A 21958-nucleotide genomic window follows, 5' to 3' on the forward strand; every position below is an offset into this window, starting at 1 on the left:
GGGTATAACTAAAAGCAGCTTGCAATATCTGCAAATCTCTTGTTTGCAACCTTTGCAAGCCTCCCTTTTACCCCAACCCAGACTTTCTGTGAGTTAAACAACCAGGAAGTAACAGGAACTGTCGTCCAATTGCCAGCTCTTACGGGTATAACAAGGGAAATAAAAAAAAAAAAAAAAAGTTAACATTTCTATGGAAATCTGCATTTTGTTTTGTAAAAGTGAAATATAAAATACAAGTTAAAGTCCTTTAGGTGTTTGGAGTGTTCCTTTAAATTGCTAACAAAAGTATTTTCATCTTATTTATAGGTTGTAAATATGTACCGCACTGGGTACTGGCATATCTTCTTAGCCTCAGGTGATGCTTGCATTATCCTGGATAGTGTGCCCACAGTCCGAGCATTATAACATGTTGTTACTCTCTTTGACTTGCATTCATTAAGGCAGCCATTTTGGAGGAACCTGCAGCAAATTGTGGGTATCTGTTAGCTTCTGGGGGCGGTGGTATGAGCAGTCTTTTATGGTGTAATTGTGGTCACTGCTCTTATTGTTTGTTTTGCTGTATAATGGACAGGGATTAAGAAGTCATTTCATAGGTCTCCTTTTGCACCCTATAGTGTAAGTGCTAATTCCCTCATGATTTTCCTATATTACAGGAGGAACACAAACATTTTGTCTTAATGAAAAACACCACGGGGAGATATTTAAAAATGTCGCCAACACTTTTTTGCACAATTCTTCAACATTTGTCAGATTTAATAATCTACTGCTTTTTTTGCGCCCTAACTGTGATGTTTGTGCCATTTTTTTCGACAATGCATTTAATTCCCACCTCCCCACCCCCGCCCCCCAACAGAAGCAGGGTTGAATATTTTCACTATATATGAAGAAAACTGTTGCTTTTTTGATCACTATAATAAATATGTTGAAATAATGACGGAATTTCACTTTTTAGAACACTTTGATAAACATCCCACCAAATCTTTCTATACATTGCTACTGGTATTTTAAAAGTTTTTTTTAGTTTTTTTTTAAGGAGGGTTGATTCATATCATTAAAGGTCCAATTTTTGTCAATAGAGTGGTCTGTGCGCAATGATCCTGTGTGTTTGAGTGGTCCTGTAAGTGTTAAGGCAAAATACTTTTTTTTACAAAAATAACATTGTTTACCTTACCGTAAACACATCTCATACTGACCGCCACTAGAGGCGCTTTCACTGCACTGACCAAGTAAAACTCTGTCACTCTGTAAAACTTGGCAGAAGCCTCAGTGCTGGAGTTTTAAAAAAAAATGTATTTAATATTTTTTATTTTTTTTTTGCCAATTGTAGGGAGGAGGGGACGCATCTTGTATATAACACGGGAGAGGGGCACTGCAGGGTTATACTCCTAATCTAAAGGAAGAATCAATGTCTTATAGTCCCATTGTACATCTTATGTTCATATCATCATTGTTTTGCAGAGTGCTCATCTTGCTATGATTGATACCCTGATGATGGCATACACCGTAGAGATGGTCAGCATTGAGAAAGTCATTGGCTGTGTCCACAAGTACTCCCCATTCTTTCAGGCAGCCGATATGCCCTATGATATCGAAGATGCTGTCATGTACTGGATCAACAAGGTGGGATTTCTTCACAGGGATAGGTTATATTCTGGGAGTATGTGTATGGTCAATACAAGAATCCTATGTCCCAATTCTAGTTCCTTTAGGAAATATACAGGGGCATTAACCTACTAAGCTGTCTTTTCTTAGCAATAACATGTAGAACTACCACTGTTTTGAGGCTTTAAAAAGTGACATCAAATCCATTTCCAGAATCCATTTACACATATTTGACAATCTCGGTGATAATGACAGATCCATATTTAGTCACAGACCGTACAGTTGTTGCAGTACTAGTAGTTATAGATCGTGAACTTTTTGAAAAAAATGTTAGTTGTGGTCCAATATTTAACAGTGGCCATGTTTTTAGACATTATAGAACAGTTTGTGTGTTCGATTGTCGTGTGAAGAAACATTAAAGCTTCTTCGTGTTCGTTTCAGATGAATGGACATTTGAAAGGTATTCTTGAGCAAGAACAACGATTGAAGGAGCAGCAGAACATGGATCCAAACAAAACTCCCAAGGTAAGAAGTGTTCCCGCTCAAAGTTGAGCTGGAGGTTTTATTGCACAGCTTATTAATTTTAGGAATTTTAAAGGGACACTGTAGGTCATTGAAGTGTTCTGGGTGCAAACTCCCATCACCCTTAACCATGAGCATGTAATTATTGCAGTTTTTATAAACTGCAATAATAACCTGCTAGGGTTAACTCCTCCTCTAGTTGCTGTCTGCATGCTTAAGCGCTATGCATGAGGACTTCCAGCGTCACAGGAATCCCCATAGGAAAGCCATGGGTAAATCCAAAGGTGAGCACAGCCATTGCCGCGCATGCACATTACGTCTCACCTGCCGACGGAGCATTGGCGGAGCTGAGCCAGCACCAAAGAACATCGGCGCTGGACCCAGGTAAGTGACAGAAGGGGTTAATAACCCCTTCTGCACTACGTGGGGGGGCCTTGACAGATGGGAAGCTATAGTGCCAAGAAAATGAGTTTGTTTTCCTGGCACTATAGTTTCCCTTTAAGGAAGTCATGTAGGCTTCATTAACGCTTAGTCTTGTATTGTTTCTCTAGTAATGATTACTATATGACTATATTGTAATTGTCTTTGGATGTTTGACAACATTGAATTCTAAGATTGGAACTATTATTCTAGAACAAGTAAATGGATTCTTTCAAGAAGTTCACCGACATTGTAGCTGTAGAGATTCAAGTGCAGGTTAAGTTTGTGGTTTGTTTTTACTCTTCAAAGAACACTATAGGGTCAGGAATACAACTGTATATTTCTGACCCTATAGTGTTAAAAACATTAAATGCCCCCTTAAATAGGATGAAAATTTACCTTTATTCCAGCACCGCACAGGTCCCATAGCAAAGCAAGGGAGGCTAATGTGCTGCGCCAATTAGCATTTAATCAAGTGACTGCCACTGGAGGGGTTACTAGACCTCAATAAAAAAAAAGGTCTGCACTGACATGCTATACTTACCAGAACAACTACATTAAGCTGTAGTTGTTCTGGTGACTTTAGTGTCCCTTTAAATTTTTAAAGGGACACTATAGTCACCAGAAAAATAAGTATGTATATTGCTGCACAGAGCAGTACTACAGGTGTCTATTCAATGCCACGACTTTTGAATGCATAGAATTGGTGGCGGTAGGCAGTGAAACAGAAATTTATAACTGCTGTAGACTAGAGGCCTTCTCTAGAAAATAGCTTCCAGCTTAGTGCAAAATTCTTGCACATGGCCATCTAAGAGTTTTGTATAAACTTTTTTTTTTTTTTTTTCTAACCAAGTATCATTAGAAACAGCTTTTTATCAATATGTTACTCTGTCAGGTTTTCATTCAGCTCCCTTAATTTCTTGAATTAAGCTGTTTTTAAAGACCTCCATGAATATGTCAGATCTCCATTGGGTCCACAGACTGAAACTCTGCAAACTTTAGAGACTGTATTAATTTATTTGGAATAAAACTTCTGAAATAATTATGAAACATTTTCACAGGTTCTCATATTATCCACTTTGTTTAATGACATCATTAATGTAAACAGGAATAATGTATTTATCTCTTTTTGCGATTTTTTTTTTTTTTTTTTTAAATTTATTTTATTAACATTATATATTTATTTTTTCATGCTGTTTGCATTTTGCTAATACTGTTGAATCTCTACGGCCTTGGCTGCTTCATGAAGCAAATTCTGATTCATTCTCTCTGTTTGCTTTTTTCCTTCCCCTGCTTTGTCTGTAAATCCCGCTGCTCCCTCTGAAGTCTTCTTCCAAATGGTTTTGGAAACTGGTCCCTGTAAGTCTTGTTTGCGCTTACTTATCTATCTGTGTTCTAAAAGAGCGGCTTTCCTCCATATTTTGCTGTCTGTCCTCACCATCCCATTTAACACTATTTGTCTATTCGATTACGTCCACGGCATTTGTTAAAATTACTAAAGTTCTTTCCATCCAGTCCTACTGTTTTGTATTTCTTGTATTTATAGCGTTTCATTCAAGTTTCAGTGGAGTTTAGCATTAGTGTTCTTTGTTACCGTGTCTCACATATCCGTTTGGTGTTTAATATGTTTCAAGTAGCAGATTTAGAACAAGGGCATGTACAACAACCTGTATTGTTTTAAACATTATGAAAAATTATCATCTGTTCCAAAGATATCTGTTTTGTATTAAGTAACAATTATGAAGTATTCTCCATTAATAACATTTTAAAACTATAATTTCTTCAAGCCCCCAAGATATATTTTGTCAATAGAGGCAAAATAATACTTGAGATTTTTCACTTAACCAGAAATTCTTGCAAAGTGTGTCATTGTACGCAGGGGCGGACTGACCGGTCGGGCACTTCGGGCATGGTCCGAGGGCCCGGCCGGGAGGGGGGCCCGCCATCAGGGGGCCCGGCCGCCCCTTTAAATGCTGCAGCCGCCTGAGCGCTCTCTTAAGAGCGCTCAGGCGGCTGCAGCTTCTCACCTCCCCTCCCCGTAGCGTGGCCGAGCTGCTCTGCGTCCGCGGTGCCGGCCGGAGTTATAGGAAAGTGCACACACACTGAGTGTGCACCTTCCTGTCAGTCCGGCCGGGTACAGGAAACAGAAACTCCTGTTCCGCGCGGAACAGGAGTTTCTGTTTCCTGTACCCGGCCGGACTGACAGGAAGGTGCACACTCAGTGTGTGTGCACCTTCCTATCAATCCGGCCGGCACCGCGGACGCAGAGCCTCTCGGCCACGCTACGGGGAGGGGGTAAAAAGAGAGAGAGAGGGAGGGAGGGGGGGAGTTAAAAGAGAGGGGGGGGGAGTTAAAAGAGAGAGGGAGGGGGGGTAAAAAGAGAGAGGGAGGGGGGTTAAAAGGGAGGGGGGGTTGTTAAAAGAGATGGGTTAAAAGAGAGAGGGAGGGGGGTTTAAAAGAGGGAGGGGGGTTTAAAAGAGGGAGGGGGGTTAAAAGAGAGAGGGAGGGGGGTTAAAAGAGGGAGGGGGGTTAAAAGAGAGGGGGAGGGGAGGTTAAAAGAGAGAGGGGAGGTTAAAAGAGAGAGGGGAGGTTAAAAGAGAGAGGGGGGGGGGTAAAAAGAGAGAGGGAGGGGGGTAAAAAGAGAGAGGGAGGGGGGTAAAAAGAGAGAGGGAGGGGGGTAAAGAGAGAGAGGGGAGTAGGGGGGGTAAAAAGAGAGAGGGAGGGGGGTAAGAAGAGAGAGGGAGGGGGTAAGAATAGAGGGGGTAAGAAGAGAGAGAGGGGGTAAGAAGGGAGGGGGGAGTAAGAAGAGGGGAGGGGGAGTAAAAGAGGAAGGGGGGAGTAAGAAGAGGGGGAGGGGAGAGTAAGAAGAGGGGGGAGGGGGTAAGAAGAGGGGAGATTAAGAAGAGGGGGGGAGTAAAGGGGGTAAGAAGAGGGGAGGGGGGAGTAAAAAGAGGAAGGGGGAGTAAGAATCGGGGGGAGGGGGGTAAGAAGAGCGGGGAGGGGGTAAGAAGAGGGGGGAAGGGGTAAGAAGAGGGGGGAGTAAGAAGAGGGAGGAGTAAGAAGAGGGAGGAGTAAGAAGAGGTGGGAGTAAGAAGAGGGGGAGGGGGAGTAAGAAGATGGGGAGAGTAAGAAGGGGGAGTAAGAAGAGGGGGAGGGGGAGTAAGAAGATGGGGAGAGTAAGAAGGGGGAGTAAGGAGAGGGGGAGGGGGGAGTAAGAAGAGGGGAGAGTAAGAATGGGGGTAAGAAGAGAGTGGGAGTAAGAAGGGGGTAAGAAGAGGGGGAGGGGGGAGTAAGAGGAGGGCAATTGCCCCCTCCCCTGTCCGCAGGCACCGTGCGGGCAGCCGGCAGGGGAGGGAGGAAGAGAGGACCCGGGAGCTCAGCCTGCAGCTCCTCTGGGTCCTTCTTGCGCGAGCACAGATCGTTGCCGCGGTTACCACGGCAACGTTACGGCTCTTGCAAGAGTAAACTCTAGCCCTGGAGCTACGGGCTAGAGTTCACTCTCAACACTGTGACCACCAGGTATTCCTGGTGGTCGCAGTGGTGAGAGTGAACTTTAGCCCCATAAACACACTGCCCCCACACCATACACATTCACACACTGCCCCCCATACACACACACTGCCCCCACACACACCATACACATTTACACACATTGCCTCACACACACACACACACACTGCCCACCCATACACACACAGCCCCCCATACTAACATTGCCACACACATACACAGCCCCCTCGTACACACATTGCCCCACACACCCTACACATTCACACACTACACCCCCTCACACACACTGAACCTTTCACACAGACTGCACCCCTTACACATTGCACCACTGCTCCTATACCCTACTACAGCCTCATATCCCAGCAGACCCCAGGTAAGTTGTCAAACTGTTCTTAAACGGTTTGACTACTTACTCTGGGAGGGGGGCCCGGCCCTCCTGGCACCATAACGACTACACAGAGTAGTAGTGGTTATTGTGCATGGATTATTTCTTTAAATAATCTACGAGTGCCCCAGTAGCCAGCAAGCCAGCCAACCCACAGGCCAGCCAGCCCACAGGCTGGCCAGTAGACAGCCAGCCAGCCTACAGGCCACCAGTTAGGCTTAAAGCCAGCAACCCCACAGCCTGCCAACCGCAGCCAGCAAGCCACAGCCTGCCAGCCAGCAAGCCACAGCCAGCAAGCCACAGCCTGCCAGCCGCAGCCAGCAAGCCCACAGCCTGCCAGCCGCAGCCAGCAAGCCCACAGCCTGCCGGCAGTAGCCAGTAAGCCCACAGCCTGCCAGCAAGCCCACAGCCTGCCAGCCGCAGCCAGTAAGCCCACAGCCTTCCAGCAAGCCCACAGCCTGCCAGCCGCAGCCAGCAAGCCCACAGCCTGCCGGCAGTAGCCAGCAAGCCCACAGCCTGCCAGCAAGCCCACAGCCTGCCAGCCGCAGCCAGTAAGCCCACAGCCTTCCAGCAAGCCCACAGACTGCCAGCCAGCAACAGTAATTAAGGTAAGAGGAGCCAACTTGGCCTAGGTATCAGCTATGTTGTGTTGCTATATTGTGAATAGGAACCAGAGTGTTGGAGAGACCCCCCTCCAGGCCCCATTAGACTCCATTGTAGTCTCTAATGGGACCTGGAGGAAATTCTTTCTAACACACTCTCTAAAGGACACTGAGATAGCCTCTGCTAGAATGCTCCCCCCCCTCCATGGCCCATTAGCCCTCAATTGTAGTCTCTACTGGGGCCTGGAGGCGACTGTTTCCAGCAGGGACACTGAGATGGCCTCTGTTAGAAAGACCCCCTTCAAAGCCTGTTAGACTCCATTGTAGTCTCTAATAGGGCCTGGAGGGGATTCTTTCTAACACACTCTCTAAAGGACACTGAGATAGCCTCTGCTAGAAAGACCCCCCTCCATGGCCCATTAGCCCTCAATTGTAGTCTCTACTGGGGCCTTGAAGGGATTATTGCACTTTTGTTCCTTGTGTCTAAAGATTGTGTAGGGTGTGGCTGGAGGCGGGACATGGGTGGCGCTTGCTGCGGAGTATGGGTGGGGCCTGTAAGGGGGCCCTTGATTTATTTTGCCCGGGGGCCCTGAGGGTTCTCAGTCCGCCCCTGATTGTACGTGATCTAATGATAACCCATGGGGATGACATTATGTACAATGAGCCATGATAAACAATCTATACCTTTTTTATTGTGTATCCACTCAACGTTACAGTTGGCACTGTGCAGTCAGGCTGTTGGTGCTCTCTTGGCATTTACCATACTCAAAGTCATTTGTCAGGCTGCCAGATTTGATAGCATAATTCATTACCCCAGAGATCACATTTCTGCTTCTCCATTGTTTAATAGTGGTAATATTTACACAAATCCAGTTATTGCTTGGCATTGTGCATGGTGATCATAAGCTTGCATGCCACTGCCTGGCCATGGGAACCAATTTCATGATGCTTCCAATTAAGTGATTTTACTAAATGTTATACGTTCTAAGTTATTATATTTTATATATATATATATATATATATATATATATATATATATATTCATATTCTATGTGTAAATTTCTGTATTATTTTTACATAATTATGTGATTTTAGTAATCAAATTTGAGGGACATGCCTGACAATCCAGGCAGAAAGTCCAGATAATTAATTTGCAAGCCCTATATTTAACCCTGTAACTTTCTAAAACCGCATAAAACCTGTACATGAGGGGTCCTGTTGTACTCTGGAGACTTCAATGAACACAAATATGAGTATTTCCAAAACCTATCACGACAACCTTCTAATCGCCGAAAGTGCATTTTTTTTGTGTGAAAAAAAGCAAGAAACAAATATGAACAGTAATTTTGGGCAGGGTTTGTGACTAAGTGGATACTGAAACACTGGACATACCCCATTTTGAATACCCGTGGTTGTCTACTTTTTCAGATGGTATGCCATGGTGGGAATATTTTTCATTCCTGGGCTGCCATACGGTCTCTTGACCAAAACCCCACATTGTGTACAACTCCATCTTCTGAGTGCGATAACCCCAATCTATGCCTTTGCCAATATCTCTGAAAATCACAGTGCAATATAAGAGACCTGACCATTTCAGTTTTTAGTTGTAGAACTTTTAAAAATGGGTTTGATTGGCCTCTGTCTCATTTTGGGATGTTTTAGCAGTTTACCTGTTGAAATTACTCCACAAAGGCCTACCATTTGTGAAAGTAGAGTCTACAGTAACAAATGGTAGGCCTTTGTGGAGTAATTTCAACTACTTGTGACACTCCAGGGTACATCTTATGATGTATATTGTGCTATACCAGAGATCTGACTGTTTTTACAATAAGAATTTTCATTTCCAAATTTGATTGGCCTATTCTGCATTTTGGGCCATTGTAGCCGTTTCACAGTTCAAATCACCCCATAAATGCATGCCATTTATGAAAGTAGATTCCACGGGTATGTTATGAGGTATATTATGAGCCTTATCATACAGCACTTTTTATTGCCAATTTTTTTCAAAGTTTATGGTATTGTTTTATTTTCACATTTTTTGCCTGCACATTGCACTTTAGTGATTTATTATGTAAACTTGATATGTGCACTGTAATAAAAATCACTATAATTTTGGCACTATATCTCCCGAGTACAAATTGACTCCCTTTGTATACAAGTTTTTGTGAAAATACAGAGCTGAATTTATAGCCTGCCCATTGCAGTTTTTAAGCAAAATTACAAATTGAAGATGGGGCTATGATGCATTTTAGTAGTTCACCTTTATATTACTCCATAGATGCATACCCTATGCAAAACTGGACATCATGGTAACTATTACATGATCTATTTCGAGCTTTATTAAGGTGCCATTTATTCATCATTTTCTTTTTAAAATTTGCCGTACTAATTTTTTATTAAAGGGACACTCCAGGCACCCAGACCACTTCTGCCCATTGGAGTGGTCTGGGTGACAACTCCCACTACCCTTAACCCTGCAACTGTAAATATTGCAGTTTTCATAAACTGCAATATTTACCTTGCAGGGTTAACTCCTCCTCTAGTGGCTGTCTGCTAGACAGCCACTAGAGGGCACTTCTGGGTTTCTAGCACAAAATCGCTAAAATCCTCATAGGGAAGCATTGAAAGCATTTTTCAATGCTTTCCTATGGGGAGGTCTAATGCCGGGCATGCGCATTTGGTCTCACCCCGCCGGCGGCCGCGCATGCGCAATCGGTCTCCCCCTCCGGATGACGTCTGAGGGGCGGGGGCGGACCCTGGACCAGCGCCGAGGGACTGGACTCCGGTAAGTCACTGAAGGGGTTTAAACCCCTTCAGCAACCTGGGATGGGGGGGTGGGAGGGAGAGGGGACCTGCAGTGCCAGGAAAACTGTTTGTTTTCCTGGCACTGGAGTGTCCCTTTAATCTCATCTTTCTTGTTGTAATAAAATAATTTTAAATATACTCAGCAACATATCCTGAGTACAACAATACTACATATGTATATCTTTGCAAAGTAACAGTTGTGATCTTAATACCAGACTAAATCCTTAATCCTAAACCAAACTGCAATGCTAAATCATATACTAATCCCAAATATAACTCTATAAGCAAACCACTAAAAATAGCCCCAGCCGATAGAGGGTAACCTAAACCAAACTGCAATGCTAAATCATATACTAATCCCAAATATAACTCTATAAGCAAACCACTAAAAATAGCCCCAGCTGATAGAGGGTAGCCTAAACTAAACTGCAATGCTAAATCATATACTAATCCCAAATATAACTCTATAAGCAAACCACTAAAAATTACCCCAGCTGATAGAGGGTAGCCCCAGGTATGTATTAATAACTGGGTTTTGTGGAGTAAGAAAGGATTAAACCTTGCTCACACTGCATTGCTGTCTATGGGGTTTTAAATGCATGTTTGAAGCACGTACTTTGAGCACACTAATTCTGTCCCCAGCTGATTGGGGGGAGCAAATTAATTAAACCATAAGCAATATAATATGGTATATTCCGGTAATTTTTTTGTTTTTAATTTTTATTCATGTCTTTTTATAAATTGTTCCCCTATAGTCTTGCTTTTTTACTTTAGTTTAAGGGACAATATTTTGAATTTGTGATTTACCATATCGTATTCCTTGTTTTCATAATCGTTTTCATTAACTAGCACAATATATGGTAAGATATGATTATTTATTTTGGATAACAATTGAATTTAGACAAGTTATCTGTACATTTACCATGTATTGTTCTAGTTGTATTAATTTTATGTTTGATTGTATGTACGTTTTAATGTAGATGTTGCATGTACAATAAATTTACAGTAGTTTTTTTTGCTATTTCTACAAATATTTGTTAATTGCAGGACACAAAATGTATGTTCCTATGTTTCTTGCAATGCTACTTGCTACAGAAAAACGCTTACTATTATGTGATCTATGGGAATCGACAGAGTATCAGCGACTCCCCTGATTTCAAAATTACCGATAATCACAGTGAAATTAGAGGACAAATACAACTGCTAAGTTTGCTGTGATCTTTAAAATGAAATTTAAGGCACCAATCTGACTACATATATTTGAACAATGAAGGCTGTTTGATGCAGTATTTGAAGCATCCCCAACACAGTAGCTGAGTTGGCTTAGAACTGGTGGCTGAACAGCTCAGCTAGTGCACTGGTCTATTTTTAACACTAGGAATTGGCAAGTGGAAATTTAGGTTACTTTTTGAATTAATACATAATATAATGTATTCCTGAATAAATGTTACAGTGTACCTGTCATGATTCATACATTAAATTCCATCTATACAATGTGCTAGTGCAGTTGATACCACTTTTATAATCTACATATCATCTTGATATGCTCCATTCGGACACCTGTCAATAGAGGGCTATGCCAGCAGTTGAGTGACATTGGATAGTGGTGGAACCTTGCTACAGGTTCTCCTACTCTTTGTCGCTAAGGGAAATGTTCAGAATCTTCATGTAGAGCAGGACTGCTTCAGAAAGTCGCTCTGTGACTGTTTGAGTGACAGCGACTAGAGGCGGCCTTAGGGGCAAATGTAAACACTGCCGTTTTTCAGAAAATGCAGTGTTTACAATTGTCAGACTGCAGGGAAAGGCTCTAGACACCAGAACCGTAACATTAAGCTGCAGTGGTTTTGGTGGTTAGACTTATACTTTGAGATTCCCTACCCAATATACTAATGTGAGACACTGTCATTAACCCGTATAAATTCCCTACATCAATTACATAAATATATGTTCTCTCATGGTTTACACCTGAGAATAGCTTGCTGCTAATACAGACACCAATTGCAAATGCCACAGATGATGTCACTGCATGTGTTCAGCTTAATAAACTGTAAAGTGCAGTGAAGCATTCTTTATAGCTGCAAAGATACATGCAACGTTTACACCACACCGTGACTCTTATTATATTTTTGCATCTGTCAAAGTAAAATGAATAATATATTATCTAACGTTGTCCAACTTGTACAATTCGTTACCATAATCAGAAGGGAGGAGGCGGGGCCCTAAACATGCTAGGATTTTAGTGACAAATGTAGTATTTTAACTTTCAAATGCTAGGGAAAGCTCTTGTGGAGTAAATGCACAGTCTGAAGGCTAATTTGTCAATACATTTACTTTATCCCACCTCCTATTTTCCCTCTCAACTCACTCAGTGTAAATTAAGTGGTGGTTCACTTAATTAAGGCTGGCCTCAGCCATCTGTCAAGTTACAAGAAGGAAGCCATTTAACATTCACTACTTACCAATGAGGTAAAATAATACAAATGTAATAATAATGTGATGTTGTAACATTAAAGATAACTGCTTAGTTAATGGTTGCACTCACAAGACAAACGCATATAATGTGCCTGAAAGCCTCCCCGGAGCACCCCAGGAGGCTGCCAATGCACCTCCTTCGTGTTTTAGTTTCCACAGGAATACTCGAGAACACCTGTTCAGATGTAAACAAAACAATGGTACTAAAAACAAAATAGGTCCAACCTTTCTTTTAATCTTTAGATTTTCTCAGGGAACGCATACATAAAAGGAATATAAACAGAGTTAAAAAACATACATAGACGTTGTCACTTTGGCGTTCATTTAAATAACTATGTGTTCGCTCAATGTGAAAGAAGGCTTTAAAGGAGGAGTCTTAGAGGTTGCTGCCACTTAGTTTAAAATCATTAAAAGGAAATTAAGTATATACAATTTTATTTTGACATATATACTTCTGTTTTGTTTTGGCTTTTTTTTCTACTGAATAATTTAACAGCAGGATATTATAGAAAAAAGAAACACACATTTCTTACACGCAGAACTCTTAAAAGAAACATTTCCCTATGTAAGATAATAAAAAAAAATTAGTAATAATGCATTAATCTACAGATCCACTTTAAAACACAGTCTGCTAGGTTATCTGTCATATTGATTGTCAGAGCTATAGCACACACTATATAACCCAATATTTCTACCACCCACAGGCTCGTTATAGAAAAGAACCAAATGTATTTCGACAGCTCCCCTGCATTCCCCTTATGGAGAACATATTGAAGGATGGTACTGATGGCTGTGCAATATCTGCCCTCATCCACTTTTACTGCCCTGATGTCATCAGGCTGGAAGGTGAGTATTATTTTAATGTTATTCTTAGAAAGAAAGAAAATACTCTGTTTCAACCTGTAAACCTTTGTATCATGATGGCCATTTTAAACCATCTATATCACTGTTATATGATGATGTCCACGATTTTCTAGCGATCTCTATAGAGATATACATGTTGCTTAAAGTGTAGCATTTGAAAAGATCCATGTTAGATATCCACAAAATTAAATACCAGTGAAAGGAAGCCTTGTGAAAGTGGTGCCAATTGTCTGGGCTATTTAGGAACACAATGCACGTGGTCAGGGGTTGTTGAAGTCCTCAGAAAATGGGATCGATAAGAGCAACTACTTGGTTCCAAAATATCAGGATATGTCCGCATAACCAACATAGGTTGTAATAAGTGGTTTTCTCTTAACCTCTCCAGAAGCAAAGCCCAATGATAAATTGATGAATACATCCAAGCGATAACTCTGTTAGAGTAGCCCAGTTGAGACCAGAGATGCTTGAGTTCAGTACTGATAGTTACAGAAGTGGAGGACACTACGAGGAAGTGGAGGATTTGACTGTATCTGAATATATATGAAGTTAGAATTGCACAGGTTTCCTTTAAATGTTAAAAAATGTTAAGGGGGAGTGTCTTGGGTGATCAATTTTTCAACAATAATCAGGCCTGTTTACATTCTCCAGCAATAACATTCGCTGCTGCTGTTGCTGGGACGGCCTACCACAAAGCTAGTTTCTGCAAAACAGGTGTGAGTTCAGGGAGCCATTAATGAGATTTACTAAAAGTGTTCTGTTCTAAAAAGTAGTTTTAATTTTCTAAAAGTGGGGACGTCACCATGGGGACAAGTTGAACCAGCACATCACATACCATTGATGATTCCTCCGCCTTTTACATTTTTACACCACTTTTTAAAACAGAACTTTTTGATAAATCTGCATCATAGAGGCTAGGAGAGGCAGGTAGTAAATGGGAGTATAGAACATTCTCTATGGGGTGAGGCGCAGAGTTACCCTTGCACATCTCATCTTAACATTCCAAATTTGTAAATTTGTTCTAAACAAGTGTAATTGACAAAGCCATCTGATACTTCAGCGTTAATCTGAGTACTTTGATAATAATTCAATTTAAATGGACATATAACGACATTTAGAAGCATATCTTATCTTCAATGTCTGCCTAACATGCTGGATCTTGCCCTGGAGATATTGTTACCTGTACACTTAGGGGCAGATAATCCACAACTTCCATAATTTAGTTAAAGTGTAAAGAACAATATACAAGATGTGTATTTGTAGGGACTCCTTCCTTGCCCAAATACAAAAAAGACTGTCAAGATGAACAAAGAAATATAAAAAAACAATTAAAAAAATAAATTAAAACAAATGTAAAAATATATACACACACACATTATATTTCTTACAATAGTAAATTATGAGTCCTACATCTACAGTCTCCAAAACTAGTGTAGTGTACACACAGTGTATATGAGGGATATCTGTTACTGAAGCATTTTGCTTGTCGTCAGGAGTTTGATGATAATCTGCCTGTTCTCATTATATTACAGGCTCTTTGCCAACAGTCTAAACCACAATCGAAACCAAAGTCTTTCCTTCAACTCTTTTATCTCTCAAATATCAAGAATTTCTGTTATCTTTCCTAGTCCTTTAGACAATATGTTTAAACACAGCACTTCTTTAAAATACTTTATACCAGCATTTTAATTCCATCATGTTATAGAATTTGACTCATTGGAAGAACTTTAAAGGAAACAGAACATCACTGATTAAGACTGCTGCTTTCTGGGTTCCACTGTACGTGATGGTTAATCGCCCATACATGCACAAGTGCTGTGACAAGTCAAATCTATTCTGATTTCAGCCCATTTTTCACAGTGCATTAGATTGGAATAATGTGAAGCATTGGGGTGATGTGAAACCATGGGATTAGAATGGAGTTAGAAATTCCTGGGTACATTAAGTTGGAGGTGACAATCCAGAGTATGGTCTTCAAGAAAATGGTGGTCAGGCAAACTGTTATATGCTGTGAAATATTGTCTAGATATAATTTAATTTCACATGCATACTGAGAGTAAATACACCAATGTACTGTTGGACTTCTGTTTATTGGGCCCTAGAGTGCAGCAATAGGAGAGGTCTAAAGTGGAGGACACCAATCATTTTATATTGCAATACTTTGTTGTGTTTCGTGTTGTAATGAAACTATCCAAAATGTAAAGTGTTTCTTTTTCTCTGTTTTAGATATTTGTTTCAAGGAGTCCATGTCCCTTGCAGACAGTCTTTATAACCTTCAGTTGATCCAGGATTTTTGCCAGGAGTATCTCAATGGTTGCTGCCATTTTACGCTGGAAGACATGCTGTATGCCTCATCTTCAATCAAGGTTCGTATCCAGCTGTCCTGGACGGCTACCATTGGCATCCTAAAAACACTTACTATTTGGAGAGCAAGTGGGCTCAGAATTGAATTGTTTTGTTTGTTTATTTCTTTTTTTCCTGGTAGTGACATGAAAATGAGCATTTACTTTTATTGCTTTTAAGTCTTTGCATCTGTGTTGTATTGAGATGTGTTTGGGCCTTTTTTTTGGGGGGGGGGGGGGTTCTTGAAACTGTATTTGGTATTGTGTAAAAGAAAAAAAAATGAGCCTGCACCGTAATTGTGTCTAGATAGCTTAGAATGAATTTAAAGTGAACCTGTCAAATGCACTTGAAAATAACAGGTAGCCGCAGGATGCAGGGGAGTTAAGTTTTAGTTACCCGAAGCTGTCCCACACAGCCTATGCCGCATTCATCCTGCTTTCCTCTGGGCACTTAATTTGCTAGGAGCTGCGTCAGTGCTGTACTCATGCACATGCTTGTTTGAAGTCTGTGATTGGACCACTTTGCATACGCTTTGAGATGGCAGGGAGAGCAAGAGATGTTCAATTTAAAAGAACAAAAATACTAAATATAAGTAATGGAAGAAGGCGGGATGGACGTCACAGAGGGAGGGTAGAGAAAGATTACGTTTGTTGTCTGGGTGCAGTACACACTGTTGGCAAAAAAAATAAAAATATACACAGATTTCCGACCAGCCAAAGTTGTGTGTTCGAGGGTTGTAACTTACCCCCACTACCCAAGTACTGCATGTCCAGACTCCTTCAAATCATTGAAGTAGCCCTTTAAAGGAACACTCCAAGCACCATAACCACTACAGCCTGGATGTCTCTATGAAGCCTAAGCATGCCTGAGTCAAAACCTAGCTCAACTGACACTCTTGGTAAATTAGACTGGCTCTGCATGGCCCTGCTCAGCTCAATAGAGCTAACTGGATTCTCCTTCAAAAGGAATACAGAAGAAGAAGCTGGAGCTGCAGGTGCCTGATAGGATCCTAATAAGTTGTCAAATTATTCTAAAATGGTTTGATAAATAAAGTTGAGCTAGGGCACTCTTTCTATAACCAGGAGTGCCATTGTTTCTCCTGAGCGGTCAGTTGATTTATCTCAATCAGCGAGCTAAGCCCTGCACTGCCCAACAGACCCCAGGTAAGTTGTCACAGTGTCAGCATTCGGTTTGACTACTTACATCATGGAACATGCCAGGGCACAGTGGTGGCTCTGGTACCTGATGTATTCCTTTAAATATTGTTATTCACTAAAGTGAGAATTGCCAGGAATTCTTAAAATTCAAGGCCAAAGTAGCTGAGCTGGAAATCTCAAAATTGGCCATGCTTCTAGTTTGGCCACATTGGCCTTAAATTTTAAATTCACTTTGAATTCCCCTCAATTACTACTTTAGGGAATAATTCTGTATGGAGCCCACTTGTGTTTTTTTTTTGTAAAAAAAAAAATTGCAATATCAATGACATTCCTGTGGCTTCACATTCTTTATCATGTACTCACTTCATGCCTATAGCAGCTTCCCCAGGTAATTTCAAACCATTTTCAATTAATTTTCAGACTGTTCAACATTGTTTTTTTATATTTTCTACAGGCCAATTACTTGGTGTTTATGGCAGAACTCTTCTGGTGGTTTGAAGTGGTAAAACCATCTTTTGTGCAACCACGAGTAGTTAATACAGAAGGTAATAATACATGAGACACGAGTAATGTGTATTTTGGGGTTCATTGTTCCACTTCCTACGGAATTTTAGGAAGGTTCTATGAAAGCTGACCTATTGTATTAGTACGGACAAAAAAAAAAGTGTGTGTGTTTTCCAGAAACATTTTTCAGAGGAAAAATGGTGCATGAAACCATAGGTAATCTGACTGAAGGAATGTGTATGACACAAAACAGATTAAAAACCAAATATTAGAATACAGTCTGTAATAGCCAGGCTGTGATTATAACTGTGATTATAGCTGTGTTGGAGACTTTTACAACATGGATGTTTTGGCCAGAATTTAGCAATCTAGGGTTTAATGATTTCTGTTAGAATGCTGTATGTTTCAAATCCAGGATTTCTTTTTTTTCTCAATACATCTGTGATTTAACTGTGTGTCTTATTTTGCAGACCCACTGCAGTCTCCTAAGCATTTCTCTATCAGAAGAAACACTGTATCCCGCTCCACTAGTTTCAGGTAGGTTAAGAAAACCAATCACAGAATTGCTCCACTAACAATACTTTATCTGTCTTATTTACTATTGAACCCCCAAGACATATTTGAAAACGAGGGAAATCTCAATGTATCCTTCCTGGTAAAATACTTTTAAAATAAATAATTAAATTAATTGGATTTTGCCGTGCAGCTTTAAGAAACTTATGCACAGTCCCATGACCACTGATTGGGATTCTTGCATTGCATCATGATGACTGCCATGTACTGTGTTTGTTCGTCTTGTATATGGTACAAATAATACATTTTGCCAACACTTATCAGTATTATTTGCTAAAGTGAGACTTGGAACATTTCTACTGTTTCCTGGTTAATTATCCCTTTAGTAAATAATTTCTGTATTTCTCATGTAATGCATAGCGACCAGGGATTGCAAAATCCCTTGGTCACAAACTGTATTTTAAGATTTAAAAATAAAATAATGCCTCTGAGCTCCATGAATTTTTAATTTTTCTTTTACATTTTTCACATTTCAAATGTTCACATTCATAATCATTGTTATATAGTGGCTAGCCTGTTATATGGTCATTTATACATACCTTTTATTAATATGTATTTTAACAATAATATATGATACTATTTTCATCTGTTATTTCACATCTTCATCACTGGACTAATGTGGCTACAATCTCAACTATAATATCTACATATATATGAAACCATATTAAACACTGGACAAAATTATAAACGCAACACTTTTGTTTTTGCCCCCATTTTCATGAACTGAACTCAAAGATCTAAGACATTTTATTCTATGTACACAAAAGGCCTATTTTTCTCAAATATTGTTCACAAATCTGTCTAAATCTGTGTTAGTCAGCACTTCCTTTGCCAAGATAATCCATCCACCTCACATGTGTGGCATATCAAGATGTTGATTACACTACATTATTATTGCACAGGTGTGCTTTAGGCTGGCCATAATAAAAGGCCACACTAAAATGTACAGTTTGTATGGGGGGGAGGGTCCGAAAACCAGTAAGTGTCTGGTGTGACCACCATTAGCCTCACGCAGTTTAGCACATTGATCAGGTTGTTGATTGTGGCCTGTGGAATGTTGGTCCCCTCCTATACAATGGCTGTGCGAAGTTGCTGGATATTGGCAGGACCTGGAACACTCTGTCACATACGCCGATCCAGAGCATCCCAAACATGCTCAATGGGTGACATGTCCGGTGAGTATGCAGGCCATGCAAGAACTGGGATGTTTTCAGCCTCCAGGAATTGTGTACAGATCCTTGCAACATGGGACCGTGCATTATCATGCTGCAACATGAGGTGATGGTCGTGGATGAATGGCACAACAATGGGCCTAAAGATTTCGTCACAGTATCTCTGTGCATTCAAAATGCCATCAATAAAATGCACCTGTGTTCGTTGTCCATAACATACGCCTGCCCATACCATAACCCCACTGCCACCATGTGCCACTCGATCCACAACCTTGACATCAGCAAACCACTCACCCACACGACGCCACACACGCTGTCTGCCATCTGCCCTGTACAGTGAAAACCAGGATTCACCCGTGAAGAAATCACCACCTCTCCAAAGTGCCAGACGCCATTGAATGTGAGCATTTGCCCACTCAAGTCGGTTACAACAACGAACTGCAGTCAGGTCGAGACACCGATGAGGACAAATAGCATGCAGATGAGCTTCCCTGAGACGATTTGTGACAGTTTGTGCAGAAATTCTTTGGTTATGCAAACAGATTGTTGCAGCAGCTGTCCGGGTGGCTGGTCTCAGACGGTCTTGGAGGTAAAGATGCTGGATGTGGATGTCCTGGGCTGGTGTGGTTGCACATGGTCTGTGGTTGTGAGGCTGGCTGGATGGACTGCCAAATTCTCTAAAACTCCTTTGGAGACGGCTTATGGTAGAGAAATTAACATTCAATTCACGGGCAACAACTCTAGTAGACATTCCTGCAGTCAACATGCCGATTGCACGTTCCCTCAAAACTTGCGACATTGTGCTATGTGATAAAACTGTACATTCAAGAGTGGCCTTTTATTGTGGACAGCCTAAGGTACACCTGTGCAATAATCGTGCTGTCTAATCAGCATCTTGATATGCCACACCTGTGAGGTGGATGGATTATCTCGGCAAAGGAGAAGTGCTCATTAACACAGATTTAGACAGATTTGTGAACAATATTTGGGAGAAATAGGCCTTTTGTGTACATAGAAAAAGTCTTAGATCTCTGAGTTCAGCTCATGAAAAACGGGGGCAAAAACAAAAGTGTTGCGTTTATAATTTTGTTCAGTGTATGTATATGTTTTTGCACACACACACACACACAATGTGCCAAGCTGATAATGTAATTGAGTGGGAGAAATTTTTCTGATATTGCTATTGGCCTAAAACTCAAATTGCTTGGTCAATTCAAACTGCATCTCTGTATAATGAGTCATTTTGATATATTTTTCAATTCTAGACAAATGCTATTTTCAGAAATGTACATTGACGCTTTGTTTCTTGGTTGTTGTTTTTTTTATTACTTGCAGGAATCCACAGCAACAAACGTCTCGGAATCCAGGTAATTATCTAGATCTTAAGGGTTTAGGTAAAAACAAAGTGGTACAGAATGTTGTATAGTTGTCCCAATGAAGCAAGTGTATGTTTGTTATGTTACATGCATATTTTTTTTGTTTGTTTTTGTTCTGAAAAATAAATTGCACGAGGTTTAAGCGAAGTACTGTAACTGTGCTTGAGATATAGAACTAACATATTGCTGAGGAACTAATTTCACATTAATGCGTTTGCCTAGTGGGTTATATTGGCTCAGGGTCCACAATCAAAGGCTTTCTTTCGCTAGGCCCCCAAAAAAGGTAGGTAAGGAGATGGGGCTGGGAAGAAGGGCTGAAGAAAAGGGAATTAGATAAAATGGACTTCACATATTAAACTTCTTATTAGTTCGAACACAGAGTAAGGAGATGGGGCTGGGAAGAAGGGCTGAAGAAAGGGAATTAGATAAAATGGACTTCACATATTAAACTTCTTATTAGTTCCAACACAGAGTTTAAGAACCACATATGTCCTTTTTTTTTCTCCAAACCTATTTAGGGTACTTCTATTTAATATTTTAGTATTTAATATTTTTTTCTGTATTAAGATTATGTTCTAAACTACATTTTTAGCAGCAATTCGAAGGTCGTCCTCCATGTCATATGTAGATGGGCAAGTTGGAACATGGCCAAAAGAGAAAAGGTAAGAAAAAGTTGCGAATAGCATAGGGAAAACCAAATCCAATCTATCTATATCATTTCTATGGCTATAATACCCATTGCCCTACTAATAGTATCATCATTGTAAATCATGTTTGGGAGTATTTTTTTTTTTTTTTTTTTTTTACAGACATGTAAGAAAGGATTGGTAAAAAAAATTCTCAAAATGTAGTGAGAGTTAATTAGTAAGATGTAATTGGAATGTTATCTGTCAATACTAAATAGAAAGTTACTGTTAGTTGAAATCATTTGCAGAATGCTAGGTTTAAAATCCACAGGCACTAATGTAACAGAATATAATAATTCCATTTACTGTGCACCCCTTTCCGCTGGCAAAATGCCTGTAGAGTATCTTTTTCCCCCCTCTTCTCTTCTGCTTGCCTCTAACTATACTACCTGCAAAACCTCTCTCGTACCTTTCTATGAGAGTGCTTATACAGCAGACGTACACATGTAAGGTCACAATTTACTTTATTTGTTTAAAAAAAAAAAAATGCATTAATTTATAGATTTATCAAAACAAGCTAATAAAACTTGCACTGCTTAAATGAATGCAACAGACTTAGCAGGACCTGCCTCAGGCTGTACAGCTTTCCGTAGAAAAGGGACAGCTGAAATCTTAGAAAATTATGGGTTTATTAAAAACGCACAATTCTGCCTTAGTAAACTGTAGGTGTACCATGATTGAGTGATCTCCAGCCAATTCCTGATCTAGTGTGCTCGCTAAAACAAGTTTGCCATGTAGAGGAAGGGAACCAGTCATATGGATTGGGGAAAGTGTTTTGTACATATAATTTGGATTATTTAATGTTTACCCTATAGAAGTATATCATATCTTAAAATATTTATCACCACTACAGAGGAGAGGAGAGTGAAAATTTTGCCTTGGTGGTAAGATGTTCACCCCCGGTGGGGTGTAACATGTATCTTCAATGCCTGAAGTGGCGAGTAACTTTTAAAGCCTGGCTAGTGGCA

The 21958-nt window shown here is 40.5% G+C and overlaps 1 protein-coding gene across 3 annotated transcripts in view; it reads left to right on the forward strand.

The window, feature by feature from the left end:
* Positions 1–21958, forward strand: part of CAMSAP2 (calmodulin regulated spectrin associated protein family member 2) — a 90422-nt gene that overhangs the window by 50867 nt on the left and 17597 nt on the right. For 2 of the 3 annotated variants that reach the window (XM_063426113.1, XM_063426114.1), the window contains exons 3-10: positions 1459–1620; positions 2044–2127; positions 13023–13164; positions 15406–15545; positions 17134–17224; positions 17654–17720; positions 20264–20295; positions 20897–20966. In XM_063426113.1, the coding sequence (XP_063282183.1) occupies positions 1459–1620; positions 2044–2127; positions 13023–13164; positions 15406–15545; positions 17134–17224; positions 17654–17720; positions 20264–20295; positions 20897–20966 (788 nt within the window). Of the gene's footprint in view, positions 1–1458; positions 1621–2043; positions 2128–3870; positions 3904–13022; positions 13165–15405; positions 15546–17133; positions 17225–17653; positions 17721–20263; positions 20296–20896; positions 20967–21958 lie in introns of all 3 variants that reach the window. The other variant, XM_063426112.1, reaches the window with a different exon arrangement.

This window comes from Pelobates fuscus, chromosome 7 (assembly GCF_036172605.1).
Source record: "Pelobates fuscus isolate aPelFus1 chromosome 7, aPelFus1.pri, whole genome shotgun sequence".
In the NCBI taxonomy this organism is placed as follows: Eukaryota; Metazoa; Chordata; class Amphibia; order Anura; family Pelobatidae; genus Pelobates; species Pelobates fuscus.